The 19,669-nt window shown below is 45.5% G+C and overlaps 1 protein-coding gene across 12 annotated transcripts in view; it reads right to left on the reverse strand.

Moving 5' to 3' along the window:
- ARAP1 (ArfGAP with RhoGAP domain, ankyrin repeat and PH domain 1) overlaps positions 1-19,669 on the reverse strand; it is a 324,988-nt gene that overhangs the window by 64,519 nt on the left and 240,800 nt on the right. For all 12 annotated transcript variants that reach the window (XM_073612624.1, XM_073612632.1, XM_073612623.1 and 9 more), the window contains 4 exons: positions 17,148-17,190; positions 14,967-15,130; positions 6,033-6,239; positions 1,198-1,303 (listed from right to left, as the gene is read on the reverse strand). In XM_073612624.1, the coding sequence (XP_073468725.1) occupies positions 1,198-1,303; positions 6,033-6,239; positions 14,967-15,130; positions 17,148-17,190 (520 nt within the window). The remainder of the gene's footprint in view (positions 1-1,197; positions 1,304-6,032; positions 6,240-14,966; positions 15,131-17,147; positions 17,191-19,669) is intronic.

Below are 19,669 nucleotides of genomic sequence, written 5' to 3' on the forward strand. Positions count from 1 at the left end.
GTTGTCCTAGCTAACCACAGGAGCCAAAAAGTCCCTCTGTGGAAGGGATGGAATGGTAGATCTGGTGGGTACAATTGGGATACCATGAGAAAACACTCAGGCTAACAATGGGGTCAGCACCTTGGAGAACTCTTGGAATGCAGGGGGGAGATGGAAAATTGCTGAAAGGAAAAGGACATGTCTTGGCTAACCACAGGAGCCAGAAAGTCCTTCTAGGGAAGGGAAGGAATGATAGATTTGGTGGCTGCAATGGGGATGCCATGAGAACACACTTGAGCTAACACTGGGGCCAACACCCTGGAGAACACTTGAAGAGCAGGGACAAGACTAAAACGTCATAGTGCTGGAAGGACAGGGATCTGCCCTAACCACAGGAGCCAGAAAGTCTCTCTAGGGAAAGGAAGGAATGGTAGATCTGGTGGATGAAATGGGGATGTATGAAGAATACACTTGGACTAATACTGGGGCTAGTGCCCTGGTGAACACCCGGGGTACAGGGGCAAGAAAAGTCATAATGCTGGAAGAACAGGGGCTTGTTCTAGGTAACCAAAGGGGCCAGAAAGTCTCTCTGGGGAAGGGAAGTAATAGTAAATCTGGTGAATACAATTGGGATGTCATGAGAACACACTCAGGCTAACACTGGGGCCAGCACCTTGGAGAACACTCAGGGTTTATATGCAAAACTAAAACGTCAGAGTTCTGGAAGAATGGAACATGTAGGTACACGCCCTTACTGACCACAGAGGACTGAAAGTCTCTCTGAGGATGGGACCTCTGTGGACTTACAGGCTCCAAGAGAGACAGATGTTCTCTTTAGCAAGCAGAACAGTGACCAGGTTGGAGCACAACTGCTGAAACCGTTCTGACACAGGAGATGGGGCAATGACATCTTGATCCAGGAAACCCCCAAGAGGCAGAGGTAGGTCTGCCAATCTTTGCGGTGACACATGAAGGTTGAAGGTGAGGAGGCAAGAGGAAATGGGAGGCGAAGGTTCAGTCTGTATCCCTGGAATATCCACCTAGGCACCTATCCAGGATCCCCAAAGATGAGCAAACAACTCCTCAGTTCGGAAAGTGAAGATGCACCCCTGAAATGATTTCCTGAGATATTTTGGTATCTACTCTTCCAGTGCTGTGGCTCAGTTCCGGCTGACAGTCTGCCGTAGCATGGTCACTGACCCAATGATAAATACTCACCAGTGTAAGTGACTGATTAGTGCTTTTATTGTGGCTCTGTTGACAGGTGGAAGGATCTCCAGCAGCTCCCGGTAGTGTCGTATTCTCTCCTCCTCATCCTCAATCCCTGGAGGAAAAGAGGAGACACTTAGCTACTATATTCCTTCTTAATCTGGTTTTAGTAACACACTTCCTGTCCTTGGGTGACAACACTCACTCACTGTAATGTATCTATGAAGGAGTAGCTCTAGGACTGGACTACAGAACACCCCCTCCTCTCCTCACCTCTACAACATAGGAGGGGGTGTTCTGTAGTCTTTAGAGAGAGAGCACTAAATGTTAGATGCTCACTGGATTTCTGACAGGATCAACTGATTATTTTTTTTTTATTATTCAATGAACAAATACAACAAAACATTTTCATATACAGTATTTAACAGAGCAATCGGGCTGAAACATGAAAAATATATTTGCAAGCTGTTCAACCATAATTAATGATTCTGCTCAGCCAGTCTCGTGATCCAGACACCAATGACAGACAGGCATAGTCAGCTCCAGAATCCACCTCCTGGCCTGCTGATTGGACAACAAAGGAGCACCAGCACATCCATGACATCCCCCCTCCCAGAGTGGGACTGACAGCCCTGTGTGATGTATCCGAGCCTTGTTGGCTTCCATGCATTAAAATGAAAACAAACTTGTTTTAACCTATTGATCACCCCAAGCGGTGTTACGCACATCAATGGCCACCTAGAAGGGGGTGTAGCCATGACCTATGTAATAAGTTCTGGGCACTGAGTGGGTCAAAGGGAACCTATCAGAGCAGAAATGTGGAGATGCTGCTGTAAGGGGTTCCTTTAAATGACCTCTGCGTCATGCCCATCGGACTCTGGCAGTAAACTTCTCCCATAACACACAATCCCATCTCTCATGGCCACCCAATGTCTGGGGGAAACCCTAACATAAGGGCTGCAATTACTTTAGGGCACCCATGGGCCGATGCCTAGGTTGGCATAGTTTCAAAACGTTTTCTTACACTATGCCTTGTACTTCATACCCTCCCAGTAATCCCAGTACTAACCCTCCCTATAACCACAACTCTACTCCTCCTGTAACCCCAACACTAACCCTCCTGTAAACCCAACACTAACGCTTCCTATAACTCCGATGCCAACCCTCCCTATAACCCAAACACTAAAACTTCCTTTATAACCCTAATGCCGCGTACACACAGTCGGACTTTCCGGCAGGAAAAGTCCGACGGAATCTTTTCTGCGGACATTCCGATCGTGTATATGCCTCATCTGACTTTTTTTTAGAAAATTCTGACGGACATAGAAATGGAACATGTTTCAAATCTTTTAGATGGAATTAGTTCCTAATCGGGAAAACTGTATGCTGTTCTGACGGACCAAAAACGACGCATGCTCTGAAGCAAGTACGAGACGGCAGCTATTGGCTACTGGCTATTGAACTTCCGTTTTCTAGTCTCGTCGTACATGTTTTACGTCACCGACGGTCGGACTTTGGTGTGATCGTGTGTAAGCAAGACAGTTTCAGCGGAACTCCGTCGGAAAAACCTTCAGAGTTTATTCCGACAGAAAAACCAGTCGTGTGTACAGGACATAACTCTCCTGTAAGCCCTAAGCCACTAATGCCGCGTACACGCGACCGGTTTTACCGTCAGAATAAGCTCTGAAGGTTTCTCCGACGGAATTTTGACGGAATTCCATTCAAGTGGTCTTGCCTACACACGGTCAAACCAAAGTCCGACCGTCCAGAACGCGGTGACGTAAAACACGTACGACGGGACTAGAAAAAGGAAGTTCAATAGCCAATAGCTTCCGTCTCGAACTTGCTTCAGAACATGCATCGTTTTTGGTCCGTCGGAACAGCATACAGACGATCTGTTTTCCCAATAGGAAATGGTTTAGTCGGAAATATTTAGAACATGTTCCATTTCTAGGTCCGTCAGAATTTTCGAAAATAAAAGTCCGATGAGGCCTACACACGATTGGAATAGACGATGAAAAGACTCCGTCAGACTTTTTCTGTCAGACATTCCGCTCGTGTGTACACGGCTTAACACTTCCTATAACTAATGCCAACCTTCCCTATAACCCTCACCCCCCCTGTAACCCCAAAGCTAACTATCGGTATGACTCTAACACTAAGGCTACTTTCACACTGGTGATTAAGGCCGGTGCAAATTGTAGCGGTAGTTCCTGTTATTGTAGTGAACGGGGTCGACAGGTGCACCCAGCCGCTAAGAGCCGCAGTAGGAATCTGCTTTTTCTGCCGCTACTATTTGCATCGGTCCTAATCACCTGTGTGAATGTAGCCTAAGCCTCCTTTAACCCCAACACTAACCCTCCCTGTAACCCCAATGCTAAACCTCTGCATAGCTCTAACACTAACCCTTCCTGTAACTCCAGTGCTAAACCTCTGTATAACTCTTAACACTAACCCTCCCTGTAATCCCAAAATTAACCCTCCCTGTAACCCCAACACTAGACCTCCCTGTAACCCCAACACTAACCCTCCCTGTGACCCCAACGTTAACCTTTTCTGTAACCCCAAAACTAACCTTCCCTGTAACCCCAACACTGACCCTCCTTGTAATCCCAAAACACTAACCATCCCTGTAATCCCAAAATTGACCCTCCCTGTAACCCCAACACTAACTTTCCCTGTAACCCCAACACTAAACCTCCCTGTAACCCCAACACTAACCCTCCCTGTAACCCTAACCCTCCCTGTGACCCCAAGGTTAACCTTTTCTGTAACCCCAACACTAACCTTCCCTGTAACCCCAACACTGACCCTCCCTGTAACCCCAACACTAACCCTCCTTGTAATCCCAACACTAACCCTCCCTGTAACCCCAACACTAATCATTCCTGTAACCCCAACACTAACCTTCCCTGTAATCCCAACACTGACCCTCCCTGTAATCCCAACACTAACCCTCCCTGTAATCCCAACACTAACCCTCCCTGTAACCCCAACACTAATCATTCCTGTAACCTCAACACTAACCTTCCCTGTAATCCCAACACTGACCCTCCCTGTAATCCCAACACTAACCCTCCCTGTAATCCCAACACTAACCCTCCCTGTAATCCCAACACTAATCATTCCTGCAACCCCAACACTAACCTTCCCTGTAATCCCAACACTAACCCTCCCTGTAACCCCAACACTAATCATTCCTGCAACCCCAACACTAACCCTCCCTGTAATTCCAACACTAATCATTCCTGTAACCCCAACACTAACCTTCCCTGTAATCCCAACACTAAACCTTTCTGTAACCCCAACACTAAACCTTCCTCTAACCCTTCCTCTAACCACAACACTAATGCCCCGTACACACAATCGGACATTCCGACAACAAAATCCTTTGGATTTTTTTCAGATGGATGTTGGCTCAAACTTGTCTTGCATACACACGGTCACACAAATCTTGTCGAAAATTCCGAACGTTAAGAACACGAGACGTACAACACGTATGACAAGCCGAGAAAAATAAAGTTCAAAAGCCAGTGCGGCTCTTCTGCTTGATTCCGAGCATGCGTGGAACTTTGTGCGTTGGAATTGTGTACACACGATCGGAATTTACGACAACGGATTTTGTTGTCGGAAAATTTGAGATCCAGAGCTCAAATTTTGTGGGACGGAAATTCCAATGGAAAATGTCCGATGGTGCATTTCCCGTCGGAAAATCCGACCGTGTGAACGGGGCATAACCCTTCCTCTAACCACAACACTAACTCTTCCTGTAACACTTATGCCGCATACACACGGTCGGAATTTCCAACAACAAATGTTTGATGTGAGCTTGTTGTCAGAAAATCTGACCGTGTGTATGCTCCATCGGACATTTGCTGTTGGAATTTCCGACAACAAATGTTTGAGAGCTGGTTCGTAAATTGAAATTCCGAGCATGTGTACACAATTCCGACGCACAAAATTCTACGCATGCAAGGAATCAAGCAGAAGAGCCGCACTGGCTATTGAACTTAATTTTTCTTGGCTCGTCCTACGTCTTGTACGTGACCGCGTTCTTGACGTTCGGAATTTCCGACAACGTTTGTGTGACCGTGTGTATGCAAGACAAGTCTGAGCCAACATCCGTCAGAAAAAAATCCACGGTTTTGTTGTCGGAATGTCCGATCGTGTGTACTTCTCTGTAACCCAAACACTAACCCTCCCTGTAACACCAACACTAAACCTCTGCATAGCTCTAACACTAACCCTTCCTGTAACCCAAACACTAACCCTCCAATAAGTAATCTCTACCCCTTGTTTGTGCTTTAATTTTTCCTGGACTAACACCCTCACTGAAGTCTGACTTTCTTGTGACATAAATGTCATGGCTCCCCAATCCGCTTACTAAGACCTGACTATGGTGCAGCACTCTTTGTACATAGGGTGTTTTGTAACACAAGGTGCCTCCTATAAGCACAAGCTACATCTACTGTACTCTTGAGCGACAGAAATAATTTAAGACCAAATACTTTAAGATCACATCGGTAACGTGGAAAACCCCAAGAACACGAAAAAAATCATTATAAAATCAAGACTATTTCCAGCACATATTTCTGTGTCCAAAAAACTAGACTTCATGTTCATATTTTGGTGATGGACGGGATTTGGTAGTATCTGGGGACATCCCAAGTCATTTACATGGTGGGTGACTCCATATTTTCAGCTACACCCTAGAATTCCAAGAACCACTTTCCACCTTTTTCACCCTCATCATTGCAATATACAGAAAGGTCAGTTCTATGTTGTGACTTGGGGAACAAAAACACAAGACAACCGAATCCACCATGACATCTCTGTCTTCTCACCTGTTACATGTAACCACTGCCTGCAATGTTCTGTGAATATTCCCTCCCCGAGTTCTCTGAAGAACCTTTTGAGGGTGTCAGACACATTGTCCACAGGTTCCTCCTCCTTGAAGGCCACACTTCGAGCATCCTTCTTCAGAGCTTCCAGAAGACTAGTGATCTTCGATTTCTGTCCACTCTTCCGATAGATTCCTTCAGATTCCACACCTGGGGAAAAAAAACACAAAACTTTGTTCAGTTGTGCATGCTGCTAAAGAGTTGGAGCTCATCCCGGGGTTCATCTTTGCTGTATTCTAATTTTTGTGTTCCTCTTTACCTGCCCACAAGGATCACACTGATGTGTTCACCTTTACTTTCCAAAAAGGGAAAAAACGTCTCTATTCTCATTTTGTGTTCACCTTTACCTACCCATGAAAATTGCACTACTCTTTTTTTAATTCACCTTTACCTGTACACCAGGATCACACAGTCTCATTTTAGTTTCCTTTTTACTTGTCCATGAGGATCACACTTTTGTATCCTGATTTTGTTTTCCTCTTTACTGTGAGGATTACACTACTGTGTTCTGACTAAGTGTTCACCTGTACCCGCCCCTGAGGATCATACATTGCTGTATTCTGATTTTATGTTCCTCTTTTCCTGCTCAGGAGGATCACACTGCTGTATTCTGATTTTGTTTTTCTCTTTACCTGCCCATGAGGATTACACTGCTGTGTTCTGACTTAGTGTTCACCTGTACCCACCCCCCAGGATTGTAAAATGGTGCATTCTGATTTTATATTCCCTTCTACTTGCTGTTTTCTAATTTTGTGTTCCTTTTTTGCCTGCCCACACGGATCAAACTGCTGTGTTTTGATTTTTTTGGTCACCTATATCTGCCCACCAGGAAAGAAGTTTTGTATTCGGATCCTCTTTACCTGCCCATCTGTTCCTCTTTACCTGCCCATGAGGATCATACTGTTGTATTTTGACTTGGTGTTCACCTTTACCTGCCCGGGAGAATCACACTGTTGTATCCTGATTTTGTGTTCCAATTTATTGCCCACAAGGATCACACTGCTGTATCCTGATTTTGTGTTTACTTTTACCTGCCCATGAGGATCACACTACTTGGTTTGTTTTTTGTGTTTACCTTTACCTGTCAACAAGGTTGTGTTCTGACTTTGTGTTCACCTTTACCTTCCCAAGAAGATCACACTACTGTATTTTGTGTTGACCTTTGCCTGAACTCTAGGATCATACTCTGCTGAATTCTGATTTCATGTTCCTCTTTACTTGCCCACGAGGATCACCCTGTTGTATTTTGACTTTGTGTTCCTCTTACCTACCCACAAGGATCACACTGCTGCGTCCTGACTATTGTGTTCCTCTTCACCTGCCCACAAGGATCACACTGCTGCGTCCTGACTATTGTGTTCCTCTTCACCTGCCCACAAGGATCACAATGCTGTATTCTGATTTTGTGTTCCTCTTCACCTGCCCACAAGGATCACACTGCTGTATTCTGATTTTGTGTTCCTCTTCACCTGCCCACAAGGATCACACTGCTGTATTCTGATTTTGTGTTCCTCTTCACCTGCCCACGAGGATCACACTACCAAATCTGTGACCACTTGTTACCAACCTCTGGCTTGTATACTGATTGCGCTTCTGCTCGGTCCCTACCTGCTATATCTGCTACTGGACCCCGGCTTGCTCACCTCCTGGTGGGGCGATCCCGAGGGCCGCAACCTTGTACTAACTAGGGATGAGCCGAACACCCCCCGGTTCGGTTCGCACCAGAACCCGCGAACGGACCGAAAGTTCGCACGAACGTTAGAACCCCATTGACGTCTATGGGACTCGAACGTTCGAAATCAAAAGTGCTCATTTTAAAGGCTAATTTGCATGGTATTGTCCTAAAAAGGGTTTGGGGACCCGGGTCCTACCCCAGGGGACATGTATCAATGCAAAAAAAACTTTTAAAAACGGCCGTTTTTTTAAATATCGTACCTGGGGGGTGTCTATAGTATGCCTGTAAAGTGACGCGTGTTTCCCATGTTTAGAACAGTCCCTGCACCAAATGTCATTTTTAAAGGAAAAAATCTCATTTAAAACTGCTTGCGGGTTTAATGTCATGTCGGGTCATGGCAATATGGATGAAAATCAGTGAGACAAACGGCATGGGTACCCCCCAGTCCATTACCAGGCCCTTTGGGTCTTGTATGGATATTAAGGGGAACCCCGCACCCAAATTAAAATAAGGAAAGGTGTGGGGCCACCAGGCCCTATATACTCTGAACAGCAGTATACAGGCGGTGCAAACAAGACAGGGACTGTAGGTTTGTTGTTAAGTAGAATCTGTTTGTAATTTTGAACATTTTTAACGTGTTTAGCTCCAGCCAAAAAATCTTTTCTAAGCTTTTTGGAAAACATAGGGAAGGGTTATCACCCCTGTGACATTTGTTTTGCTGTCTTTCCTCCTCTTCAGAAGATTTCACCTCACTTTTTTGTCCCAATGAAAAATGTTTTTTGAAAATTTGGGTTTTTTTGTGGAACAAGGATTGGAAAGCATCAGTGGAAAGGAGAAATTGTTTTCCCATATTAACTCTTACAGGAGAGAATTTCCCTTCCTAGGGGTAGATTTCATCTCACTTCCTGTTGTCTCCTTCCGTTTGCAAGTAGGAGTCGTTTGTAAGTTAGATGTTTGAAAGTAGGGTCCTGCCCTATATACTCAGCAGAAATTTGGGCCTTAGGTGTTGCTGTGGCCACAACACTGTAAGCCCTCACAGGGCCCTGCTGTGAAATATTAGATCAAGAATTGTAATTACATGCCCCTGTTGAACAGGAGCTGAAAAATTAGGCCTTAGGCACTGGTGCTGGTGCCACAACACTGCAACCCCTCACAGACACTCTAGTTGGAACGCAGGAACGAGCCCTGCTGCAAATTATTGCTTCAAAAATTGTAATTACACGCCCCTGTTAGACAGGGGCAGAAAAATTGGGCCTTAGGCACTGGTGCTGGTGCCACAACACTGCAACCCCTCACAGACACTCTAGTTGGAACGCAGGAACGAGCCCTGCTGCAAAGTATTGCATCAAAAATTGTAATTACACGCCCCTGTTAGACAGGGGCAGAAAAATTGGGCCCTAGGCACTGGTGCTGGTGCCACAACACTGCAACCCCTCACAGACACTCTAGTTGGAATGCAGGAACGAGCCCTGCTGCAAAGTATTACATCAAAAATTGTAATTACACGCCCCTGTTAAACAGGGGCTGAAAAATTGTGCCTTAGGCACTGGTGGTGGCGCCCAGAACCAAAAATGTTCTTACAAGCTATCAGCGTGATGATTGAGGAGGAAGAGGATAATTACTCAGGGATAGTCACTCAGCATCAGCATAGGCAGTCTTTGAAGGGATCTGAGATTTCAAAAAAAATTATTCGGTTACATCAGCATCAGGTGCTTGGTAGCTGGTGGTGATCCAAGACTCATTCATTTTTATGAAGGTCAGCCGATCGACCGAGTCGGTGGACAGACGCACCCTGTGATCGGTTACCACGCCTCCAGCAGCACTGAATGTGCGTTCCGAAAGAACGCTGGATGCAGGACAGGCCAGTAGCTCAATTGCATACTGTGCAAGCTCTGGCCAGTGATCCATCCTCAAGACCCAGTAACCCAGAGGATTTTCGGTGGGAAAGGTGTCCAAGTCTGATCTTGCCCCTAGGTATTCCTGCACCATGTAAAACAGACGCTGGCGATGGTTGCTGGAACCGATCATACCTTGGGGCTGCGGACCAAAAAATTGTCTGAACGCATCGGTCAGACGGCCACCTTCTCCACCGCTCCTTCTTTGACTGACCGAAGCCTCAGCAACACGTTGTCCAGAAACAGGAGTTTGTAACCTCCCAGTCTCTGGGAACGCGTTGCACAGACCTTTCTGCAAGGCCTCCCGAAGATGTTTCATCCTCTGCTCCCTCTGCGATGGCAAGATAAGGTCCGCAACCTTACCCTTGTAACGTGGATCAAGGAGGGTTGCCAGCCAGTATTGGTCCTTCTCCTTGATACCACGAATACGAGGATCCTTACGCAGGCTTTGCAGGATCAGGGAGGCCATGCAGCGTAGGTTTGCTGAGGCATTCGGTCCGGAGTCCTCTGGGTCACTAAGAACGACATGGTCCGCAGCCACCTCCTCCCAGCCACGTACAAGTCCATGTGTTTCTTGGGACTGATCCCTTAAAGACTGCTGCTGATGCTGAGTGCCAGGCTCCACCTCCATACTGACACAATCTTCCTCCTCCTCCTCTTCCTCCTCGTCCTCTTCCTGTGTGATCGGCGGGCACGCAGGAACACTGTCTGGATAAAGGGGGCCTTGAGAGCTAAGGAAGTCCTCCTCTTCCTGCCTCTGTTCTGCCTCAAGTGCCCTGTCCATTATTCCACGCAGCGTGTGCTCCAACAGGTGGACAAGGGGGACAGTGTCACTGATGCATGCACTGTCACTGCTCACCATCCTCGTGGCCTCCTCGAATGGTGACAGGACAGTGCATGCATCCCTGATCATGGCCCACTGGCGTGGGGAAAAAAAACCAAGCTCCCCTGACCCTGTCCTGGTGCCATAGTCGCACAGGTACTCATTGATGGCCCTCTGCTGCGTGTGCAGCCGCTGCAGCATGGCCAACGTTGAGTTCCACCTGGTGGGCATGTCACAGATTAGGCGGTTCTTGGGCAGGTTAAACTCCTTTTGGAGGTCCGTCAGCCGAGCACTGGCATTATATGACCGGCGGAAATGCACACAGACTTTCCTGGCCTGCCTCAGGACATCCTGTAAGCCCGGGTACCTGCCCAAGAACCGCTGCACCACCAAGTTAAGGACGTGAGCCAAACAGGGCACATGGGTCATTTGTCCCTGTCGGAGGGCAGAGAGGAGGTTGGTGCCATTGTCGCAAACCACCATTCCTGCCTTAAGTTGGCGTGGCGTCAACCACCTCTGAACCTGCCCCTGCAGAGCTGACAGAACCTCTGCCCCAGTGTGGCTCCTGTCCCCCAAGCACACCAGCTCAAGCACCGCATGGCATCTTTTGGCCTGCGTACTTGCGTAGCCCCTTGAACGCCTACGGAGCACCGCTGGTTCCGAGGAAGAGGCCATGGAGGAAGAAGAAGAGGAGGGGGTGGAGGAGAGAGGTGTGTCACAATCAGCATTTTGGAGGCGTGGTGGCGGAACAACCTCCAACACTACTGCACCTTGTCCTGCATCCTTCCCAGCTGCCAGCAGAGTCACCCAATGCGCCGTGAAACTTAGGTAACGTCCCTGTCCATGCCTGCTGGACCATGAGTCAGCGGTAATATGCACCTTACCGCTGACCGCCCTGTCCAGCGAGGCATGGACATTGCCTTCCACATGCCGGTAGAGAGCCGGAATCGCCTTCCGTGAGAAAAAGTGGCGTTTGGGTACCTGCCACTGAGGAACCGCACATTCCACAAACTCACGGAAGGGGGCAGAGTCTACCAACTGAAAAGGCAGCAGTTGAAGTGCTAGCAATTTTGCCAAGCTAGCATTCAACCGCTGGGCATGTGGATGGCTGGGAGCAAACTTCTTTCGGCGGTGCAGCAGCTGGGGCAGGGAAATTTGCCTGGTACAATCTGACGTCGGTGTACCAAAAGCAGATTGCCCACAAGTACTTGGCTGTGACACACCTAATTCTACACCTTCATTCCTCTCACTGCAGGTCTCAGAGAGGACTGAAGGTCTAGTGGGGTTGGAAATCTCAGCTGATGAGGAGCAAGGAGAGATCCTCTTTGTTCTTTGGTGTGGGTCTTTTAGATACGCTTGCCAACGAACTGCATGGCAGGTCAACATATGTCTGGTCAAGCATGTGGTACCCAAGCGCGAGATATTTTGGCCACGCGAGATACGCTTGAGACATATGTTGCAAATAGCAGCGGTGCGATCTGATGCACTCGTCTCAAAAAAGGCCCACACCAAAGAACTTTTTGAATAACGCGCAGAGACTGCAGCGCCCTGCACATGTGGAGCTTTGGGGTGTGATGCAGTCAATGTGCTGCCCTTAGGCTGGCCCCTGGAGGGCATCCTGCCTCGTTGGTGATGTGCTGCCGCCTCCTCCTCCTCCTCCTCCTCCTCTCTCCTATCAGGCACCCACGTTGAGTCAGTGACCTCATCATCCCCTCCCTCCTCATCACTGGAGCAAACCTGGCAGTATGCTGCAGCAGGGGGAGCATGACTGCCAGATTGCTGTCCTTCTTGGGCACCCCCTCTGTCCGCGCTCATGTTACTGCCTTCATCGAGCTCAGTATCGTCATCAGAGCCTTCCAAACGCTGGGCATCCTCCTGGAGCATGTACCCAACACTGTGGTCAAACAGTTCGAGGGAATCCTCATGAGGACATGGTGGAGCTAGGGAAGGAGTCACTGATGACATTGAGCTGAGGGAAGAGGCCGCTGCTTTGCCAGACAAAGCACCCTGGGCATGGGTGAGAGAGGATGAGGAGGATGAGGACGGCTTGGTCATCCACTCGACCAAGTCTTCCGCATGTTGCGGCTCAACATGGCCAGCTGCCGAAAAAAAGGCCAAGCGTGTCCCATGGCCACGTGCTGATGAGGATGCACCGTCTCCACGACCAGCACTAGACACAGAGCCTGCTTGCCCTCTCTTATTGGCTTGTGACTGTCTGCCTCTCCTTCTTGGCCTTCCAGACATACTAATGGCCTGTAGCTGCACTAAGCTGGGATAGAACACCTGTAATTTTCTTCATAGCTTTATATACTGTAACCAGACAAGCCTGCCTGTCAGTAGGAAGATAACAGGAACGGATCTAGCTGAACACTGTGAGCAGGACGCACTGTACTAAATGTAAATAGTCTAGCTGCCTGACCGTGGTACTAATAGGATCAAATAGAACACCTGTAATTTTCTTCAGGTAGCTTTATATACTGTAACCAGACAAGCCTGCCTGTCAGTAGGAAGATAACAGGAACGGATCTAGCTGTACACTGTGAGCAGGACGCACTGTACTAAATGTAAATAGCAGGAACGGATCTAGCTGAACACTGTGAGCAGGACGCACTGCACTAAATGTAAATAGCAGGAACGGATCTAGCTGAACACTGTGAGCAGGACGCACTGCACTAAATGTAAATAGCAGGAACGGATCTAGCTGAACACTGTGAGCAGGACGCACTGCACTAAATGTAAATAGCAGGAACGGATGTAGCTGAACACTGTGAGCAGGACGCACTGCACTAAATGTAAATTGCAGGAACGGATCTAGCTGAACACTGTGAGCAGGACGCACTGCACTAAATGTAAATAGTCTAGAAGATAACAGGAACGGATCTAGCTGAACACTGTGAGCAGGACGCACTGCACTAAATGTAAATAGCAGGAACGGATCTAGCTGAACACTGTGAGCAGGACGCACTGCACTAAATGTAAATAGCAGGAACGGATCTAGCTGAACACTGTGAGCAGGACGCACTGCACTAAATGTAAATAGCAGGAACGGATCTAGCTGAACACTGTGAGCAGGACGCACTGCACTAAATGTAAATTGCAGGAACGGATCTAGCTGAACACTGTGAGCAGGACGCACTGCACTAAATGTAAATAGTCTAGAAGATAACAGGAACGGATCTAGCTGAACACTGTGAGCAGGACGCACTGCACTAAATGTAAATAGCAGGAACGGATCTAGCTGAACACTGTGAGCAGGACGCACTGCATTAAATGTAAATAGTCTAGATAGAAGATAACAGGAACGGATCTAGCTAAACTGAATACAGTGTATATATATATATGCAACACCTGGGATGCATATATATACACAATACACTGTAAGTGCAGCTAACTGACTGACTGTTCTGCCTAATCTATCTAACTCAAATCAAATGACACTGTCTCTCTCTCTCTCTATCTCTCAGCACACCGGAACACACACTACACAGGGCCGCCGTGCAGGCGGCCTTATATAGTGTGGGGTGTGTACTAAATCCCCTGAGCCATAATTGGCCAAAGCCACCCTGGCTTTGGCCAATTACAGCTCTCTCTACTGACGGCGCTGTGATTGGCCAAGCATGCGGGTCATAGTGCATGCTTGGCCAATCATCAGCCAGCAATGCACTGCGATGCCGCAGTGAATTATGGGCCGTGACGCGCCACACGAATTTAGCGCGAACGGCCCATAACGTTCGCAATTCGGCGAACGATCGAACAGCCGATGTTCGAGTCGAACATGGGTTCGACTCGAACACGAAGCTCATCCCTAGTACTAACATGTAGCAAAACCCATCCCCACCATCAGGAGCTCTGGTGAAAACCGGTTAGTACTTAGACCTCCACACCTCAGGTGAGCCCATGTCATCTGCCAGGGTGACTTGCTTGTGCACTTATCCAGTTGGTCGGTGGTAGCCTCTCTACTGCTATAGCTACTGGTCTCCGAGCCTCACCCCTGACCATGACATTGACACTTCTCTAGTCTGACTTTGAGTTCACCTTGACCTGCCCATGAGGGTCACACTGCTGTATTCTGATTTTGTGTTCCTGTTTACCTGCCCGAGATACGCAATGGTCACCTTTCTGTTATTACTTTTGCATTCATCTTTACCTGCCCATGAGGATCACACTGTTGCATTTTGATTTTTCTGCTCACCCTTACATGCCCACGAGGATCACACTGCTGTATTTTAATTTTGTATTAAACTTTAATGTATGCAGGTTAATGCATGCGTTAGGATACCACATCCAGAAATGCATAGAGATATATCAGTTTTTGTATTGAGCGGAGATTTAAAATACCCAGCCCACCATATGACATAATATGAAGTAATACATTGTACCCGCCCACGAGGATCAAACAGCTTCATTTTTAATTCTGTGCTTATCTGTATCCAGCAATAACGATCACTTAGGTTTATGCATCCGGGAACATTCCAGTTACTTACCAAATCGGGAAATGTGATCGATGCATAGCTTTACGATGACCGGCACGTCCGAGTCCGTCAGCTGCTGCTCCGACAGGGTGTCACCGGAGGTGCTGCTGGCCTTCTGGATAGCAGACACCCACCCCGAGAAGTCCAGCTTCTTCTCACCTTGCATGTAGGTAATCCTACAGGGACACATTCAATTAGGGGAGTCCGAACAGACCTGTCACCTTGAATCAGCCACTTTAAAGGGAAACAGCTTTCATATTTATTTTTAAATGTTTAAAAGAGACCCTGTCACCAAATTCATATCAAGTATTTTAAATGCTTACTTGCGTTGTTTTTTTTCTTTCCGTAAATTACTGTTTTATTGACTTGCAATGTGCCTTTGAACTTGCTAACAATTCTCACCTGTATAGGAAGTCAATTCCTTAGCACAACCCCCTTAACGACCGGCCACTGTAGATATACGTCATTTTTTTAAAGATGTATATCTCGGTAACGGCAGCAGCTGCTGCCACAACCGAGGTATCCATCTTTAGGGCCGGCGTTTCTGTACACGATAATGGTGGTCTCTGCGGCGGGTTCGCCGTGAGATCACCGTTATCGGCGGCGGGAGAGGTGCAACCCCCCCTCCCGCCGCTCTCCCGCGCCCTCCGCCGCTTACTGGAGCCGTCGGTAGCGGCAGAGAAGATCGGGACCTGTCACTGCTGAGGTATAGAGACGAGTGAGGCCAAGATGGCCCCCACCCGTCTCTATACCATAGGACGGCCGGAGCGACGTCATTACGTCGGCTCCGCCTACTTCTCTTAAAGGCACAATTTTTTTTGTGTCATTTTTTTAAACGATTTTTTTTTTTTTTTTTTTTTTTTTTTGCATCTTAGTCTAAATATGTGATCTGAGGACTTTTTGACCCCAGATCTCATATTTAAGAGGACCTGTCATGCTTTTTTCTATTACAAGGGATGTTTACATTCCTTGTAATAGGAATAAAAGTGATCCAAATTTTTTTTTTTTTAAAACAGTGAAAAAATAAATAAAATAAAGTAAAATAAATAATAAAAAAAAAAAAAAAAAATTTAAAGCGCCCTGTCCCGACGAGCTCGCGAACGCATACGCGAGTAGCGTCCGCATATGAAAACGGTGGTCAAACCACACATATGAGGTATCACCACGACCAGTAGAGCGAGAGCAATAATTCTAGCCCTAGACCTCCTCTGTAACACAAAACATGCAACCTGTAGAATTTTTTAAATGTCGCCTATGGAGATTTTTAAGGGTAAAAGTTTGACGCTATTCCACGAGCGGGCGCAATTTTGAAGCGTGACATGTTGGGTATCAATTTACTTGGCGTAACATTATATTTCACAATATTAAAAAAAAAATTGGGCTAACTTTACTGTTGTCTTATTTTTTTATTCAAAAAAGTGATTTTTTTCCAAAAAAAGTGCGCTTATAAGACCGCTGCGCAAATACGGTGCAAAAAAAGTATTGCAATGACCGCCATTTTATTCTCTAGGGTGTTAGAAAAAAAACAATATATAATGTTTGGGGGTTCTAAGTAATTTTCTAGCAAAAAAAAAAGTTTTAAACATGTAAACACCTAAAATCCAAAACGAGGCTGGTCCAACTAATTACTGTCTGTGCTGACCCAGCTCCCCCATCCTGCCCCTCGCTTGCAGGGCTGTCTTTAACATTGATTTGACCCTGAGCAAACATTTTTTTGGGCCCACCCAAATTCATTTATCATCTATTTGCAGGCAGTGTGGCTGAAGAGGCAGCTGCTTTGGGCCTCATATTAATGAATGGGCCCAGGGCAGCTGCCCCTTTTGCCCTGCGCCAAAGATGGCCCTGCTCACTTCCCTACATGAGTTTTTATATTGCTGTCAGAGGGGGAGCTAAGGGGAATACTATAGAGTTTTACTTGCGTGACAGCTCTGGGGCTGCTGACATCACATCCAAGATGGCGGCACCTGGCAGCGGCAGCCGGCAGCAGACTTGGCTCTTGTATGTCAACACAAAGGAGGATTTTACAGATAAAGAACGTGAATAAAATATGTTTTAAAGGCGCATAGAATCTTATGATCGGGTGGGCAGGGTCTCTATATTGATGGGAACCTTTATAACCCAGAAAGGGCTCCTTGTTGCGTCTCTGGGATTGCTCAGATCACTAAATACAGAAGTGATGGTGGAGCGACTTACCTGCCTTTCTCCCCCAGCACCAGGATATCTTTATCTTTTGTGGCTGTAACACACAGAAAGATCTAATCACACAGACGTCATCTCAGATCTCAGGAACAAACACCGGTTATAATTCTACTATGACATCATCACCATATGGGGGAGGGGGTTAGCCTCATTTATTGGGATTACTTTGTTGCAAAGCTAATAAAGGGGAAGTTACACTGGGATTTTAGTCCGTTTTAACTACTCAACCACCAGTGCCGTTTATAAACAGTGGCTGGTAGACAGTGGCGGCTGGTGGGGTTTTTTTTTTGGGGGGGGGGGGGGTCAAACAGTTCCACAGGGTGTCTACTTTCAGAAAATATATCATGCTTGCAGGTTTAACTAATCTTGAGGCCTAAAATGTGCATTTGAAAATGTCTGCAAAAATGGGAAATATGGCTCTGGTAGCTAAGTGCTAATTCATTGCATAAAATTATTAAAAAAAAAATATATAGATAATTATATATATATATATATATATATATATATATATATATATATATATATATAAACATACGTCACTGCATTTTGTTAAATTTATATATATTATATTATATTATATTATATTATATTATATTATATAGTAATATATTTATCACAGGTACTAATATTGTACAGTCATATCAGTCCCTGTCCTCAAGGAGTTTTCAATGTATTATTTTCATATATATTTTCTATATATTTATTATAAATATATATATATATATATATATATATATATATATATATATATATATATATATATATATATATATATATATATTTGTTATAATAAATATATAGAAAATATATAAAAATAATAGACTGAAAGCTCTATAAATATTTTTTATAATACATATATAGAAAATATATATGAAAATAATACATTGAAAACTCCTTGAGAACAGGGACTGATATGACTGTACAATACATATGTTAAGCGATGCGTAAAGCGCTATATAAGTACCTGTGATAAGTAAATAAATATATATATATATACAGGGGGTCCCCGGGTTACAAACAAGTTAGGGACTGTAGGTTTGTTCTTAAGTTGAATCTGTTTGTAAGTCGGAACTGGTACATTTTTTAAGTGTAGCTCCAGACAAAAAAACTATTTTTAAGCTTTTTGGATAGCATAGGGAAGGGTTGTCACCCCTGTGACATTTGTTTTGCTGTCTGTGCTCCTCTTCAGAAGATTTCACCTCACTTTCTGTCCCAATGACAATTGGATTTTGAAAATTTTGGGTTGTTGTGGAAATAAGCCTTGGTGATAAAGCATCAGTGGAGGTACATTTTCCCCATAATAGCTCTTACAGGAGAGAATTTCCCTTCCTAGGGGTAGATTTCCTCTCACTTCCTGTTGTCTCCTTCCATTTGTAAGTAGGAGTCGTTTGTAAGTCGGATGTTTGTAACTAGGGGACCCCCTGTGTATATATATACATATATATATAAAATTAAATACAATTCAGTGACATATGTTTTAATGCACATTCACATGCATTGCATTGCCTCTGCCTATTCATTGTTATGGCCTTTAAAGTGTATCTAAAGCGAAGAACAAAAATATTATACCCTGTAGCTTATCAGTCCCTTAGAGGTGGCTGCATTGGGTTTATTTTTTTCTGGCTTTAATTTCCCCTTCTTTTTACCTGGGGATCCTGCCAAATAACACATTTCCTGTCTTAGGGTGACGACGCTTATTACTCCACTGTATCTATGGAGGAATAACATAGCCACCCTTGGACAGCAGTATTGTCCTCTGTGGAGGGGGGGGGGTATTACTAGTTTTATATAGCCTAAAAGTATAACCAAAGGAGTGGAGAGGCATCAGAACACCTGTCAAGTTTTGTATTGCGGTTTGTGCCCCCGTTATGAAGATTCACCCCCTCTCTATTTGTCCTGTTTACCATTATCAGTGAAAGTAAAAGAAAATCCCAATTTTTGGGTTGTCCCCAGGAAAGTAATAGAGGGGAAATCTTCCGATGGGGACACTAGTTCAGGTGACCTGGGGAGTCCCCAAGGGATTCCCTTAATTTGTAGGGATTGCCTCTCACTTCCTGTTTGGCTATGGGACAGGAAGTGAAGGGAAATCTCCACAATGGGACACAGATGGGATTATATATAGCTCTCCCTTACTCTATCCAAAATGAAAAAAAAAAAATGAAAGCTGATCTCCAGCTAAGAGTTTTTAGGCAGTTACAGCAACAATTATTTTCCTTTTGTAATAAAGTTTTTAAAGTGCATGTAAACCCGAATCTCTTATTTACTCCCCTTTATGTTACAGTGGGGGGAAATAATGATTTGATCCCCTGCAGATTGTGTAGGATTGCCCAATTACATAGAAATGAAGGGTCTATAATTTTTATCATAGGTGTATTTTATATGATAGAGACAGAATATCAACCAAAAATCCAGAGAAAATACATAATACAAATGTTATAAATCAGTTGCAGTTCAGTGAGTAAAATAAGTATTTGATCTCCTACCAACCAACAATAATTCTGGCTCCCACAGACTGG

Source organism: Aquarana catesbeiana, linkage group LG02, assembly GCF_042186555.1.
Source record: "Aquarana catesbeiana isolate 2022-GZ linkage group LG02, ASM4218655v1, whole genome shotgun sequence".
Taxonomy (NCBI): domain Eukaryota; kingdom Metazoa; phylum Chordata; class Amphibia; order Anura; family Ranidae; genus Aquarana; species Aquarana catesbeiana.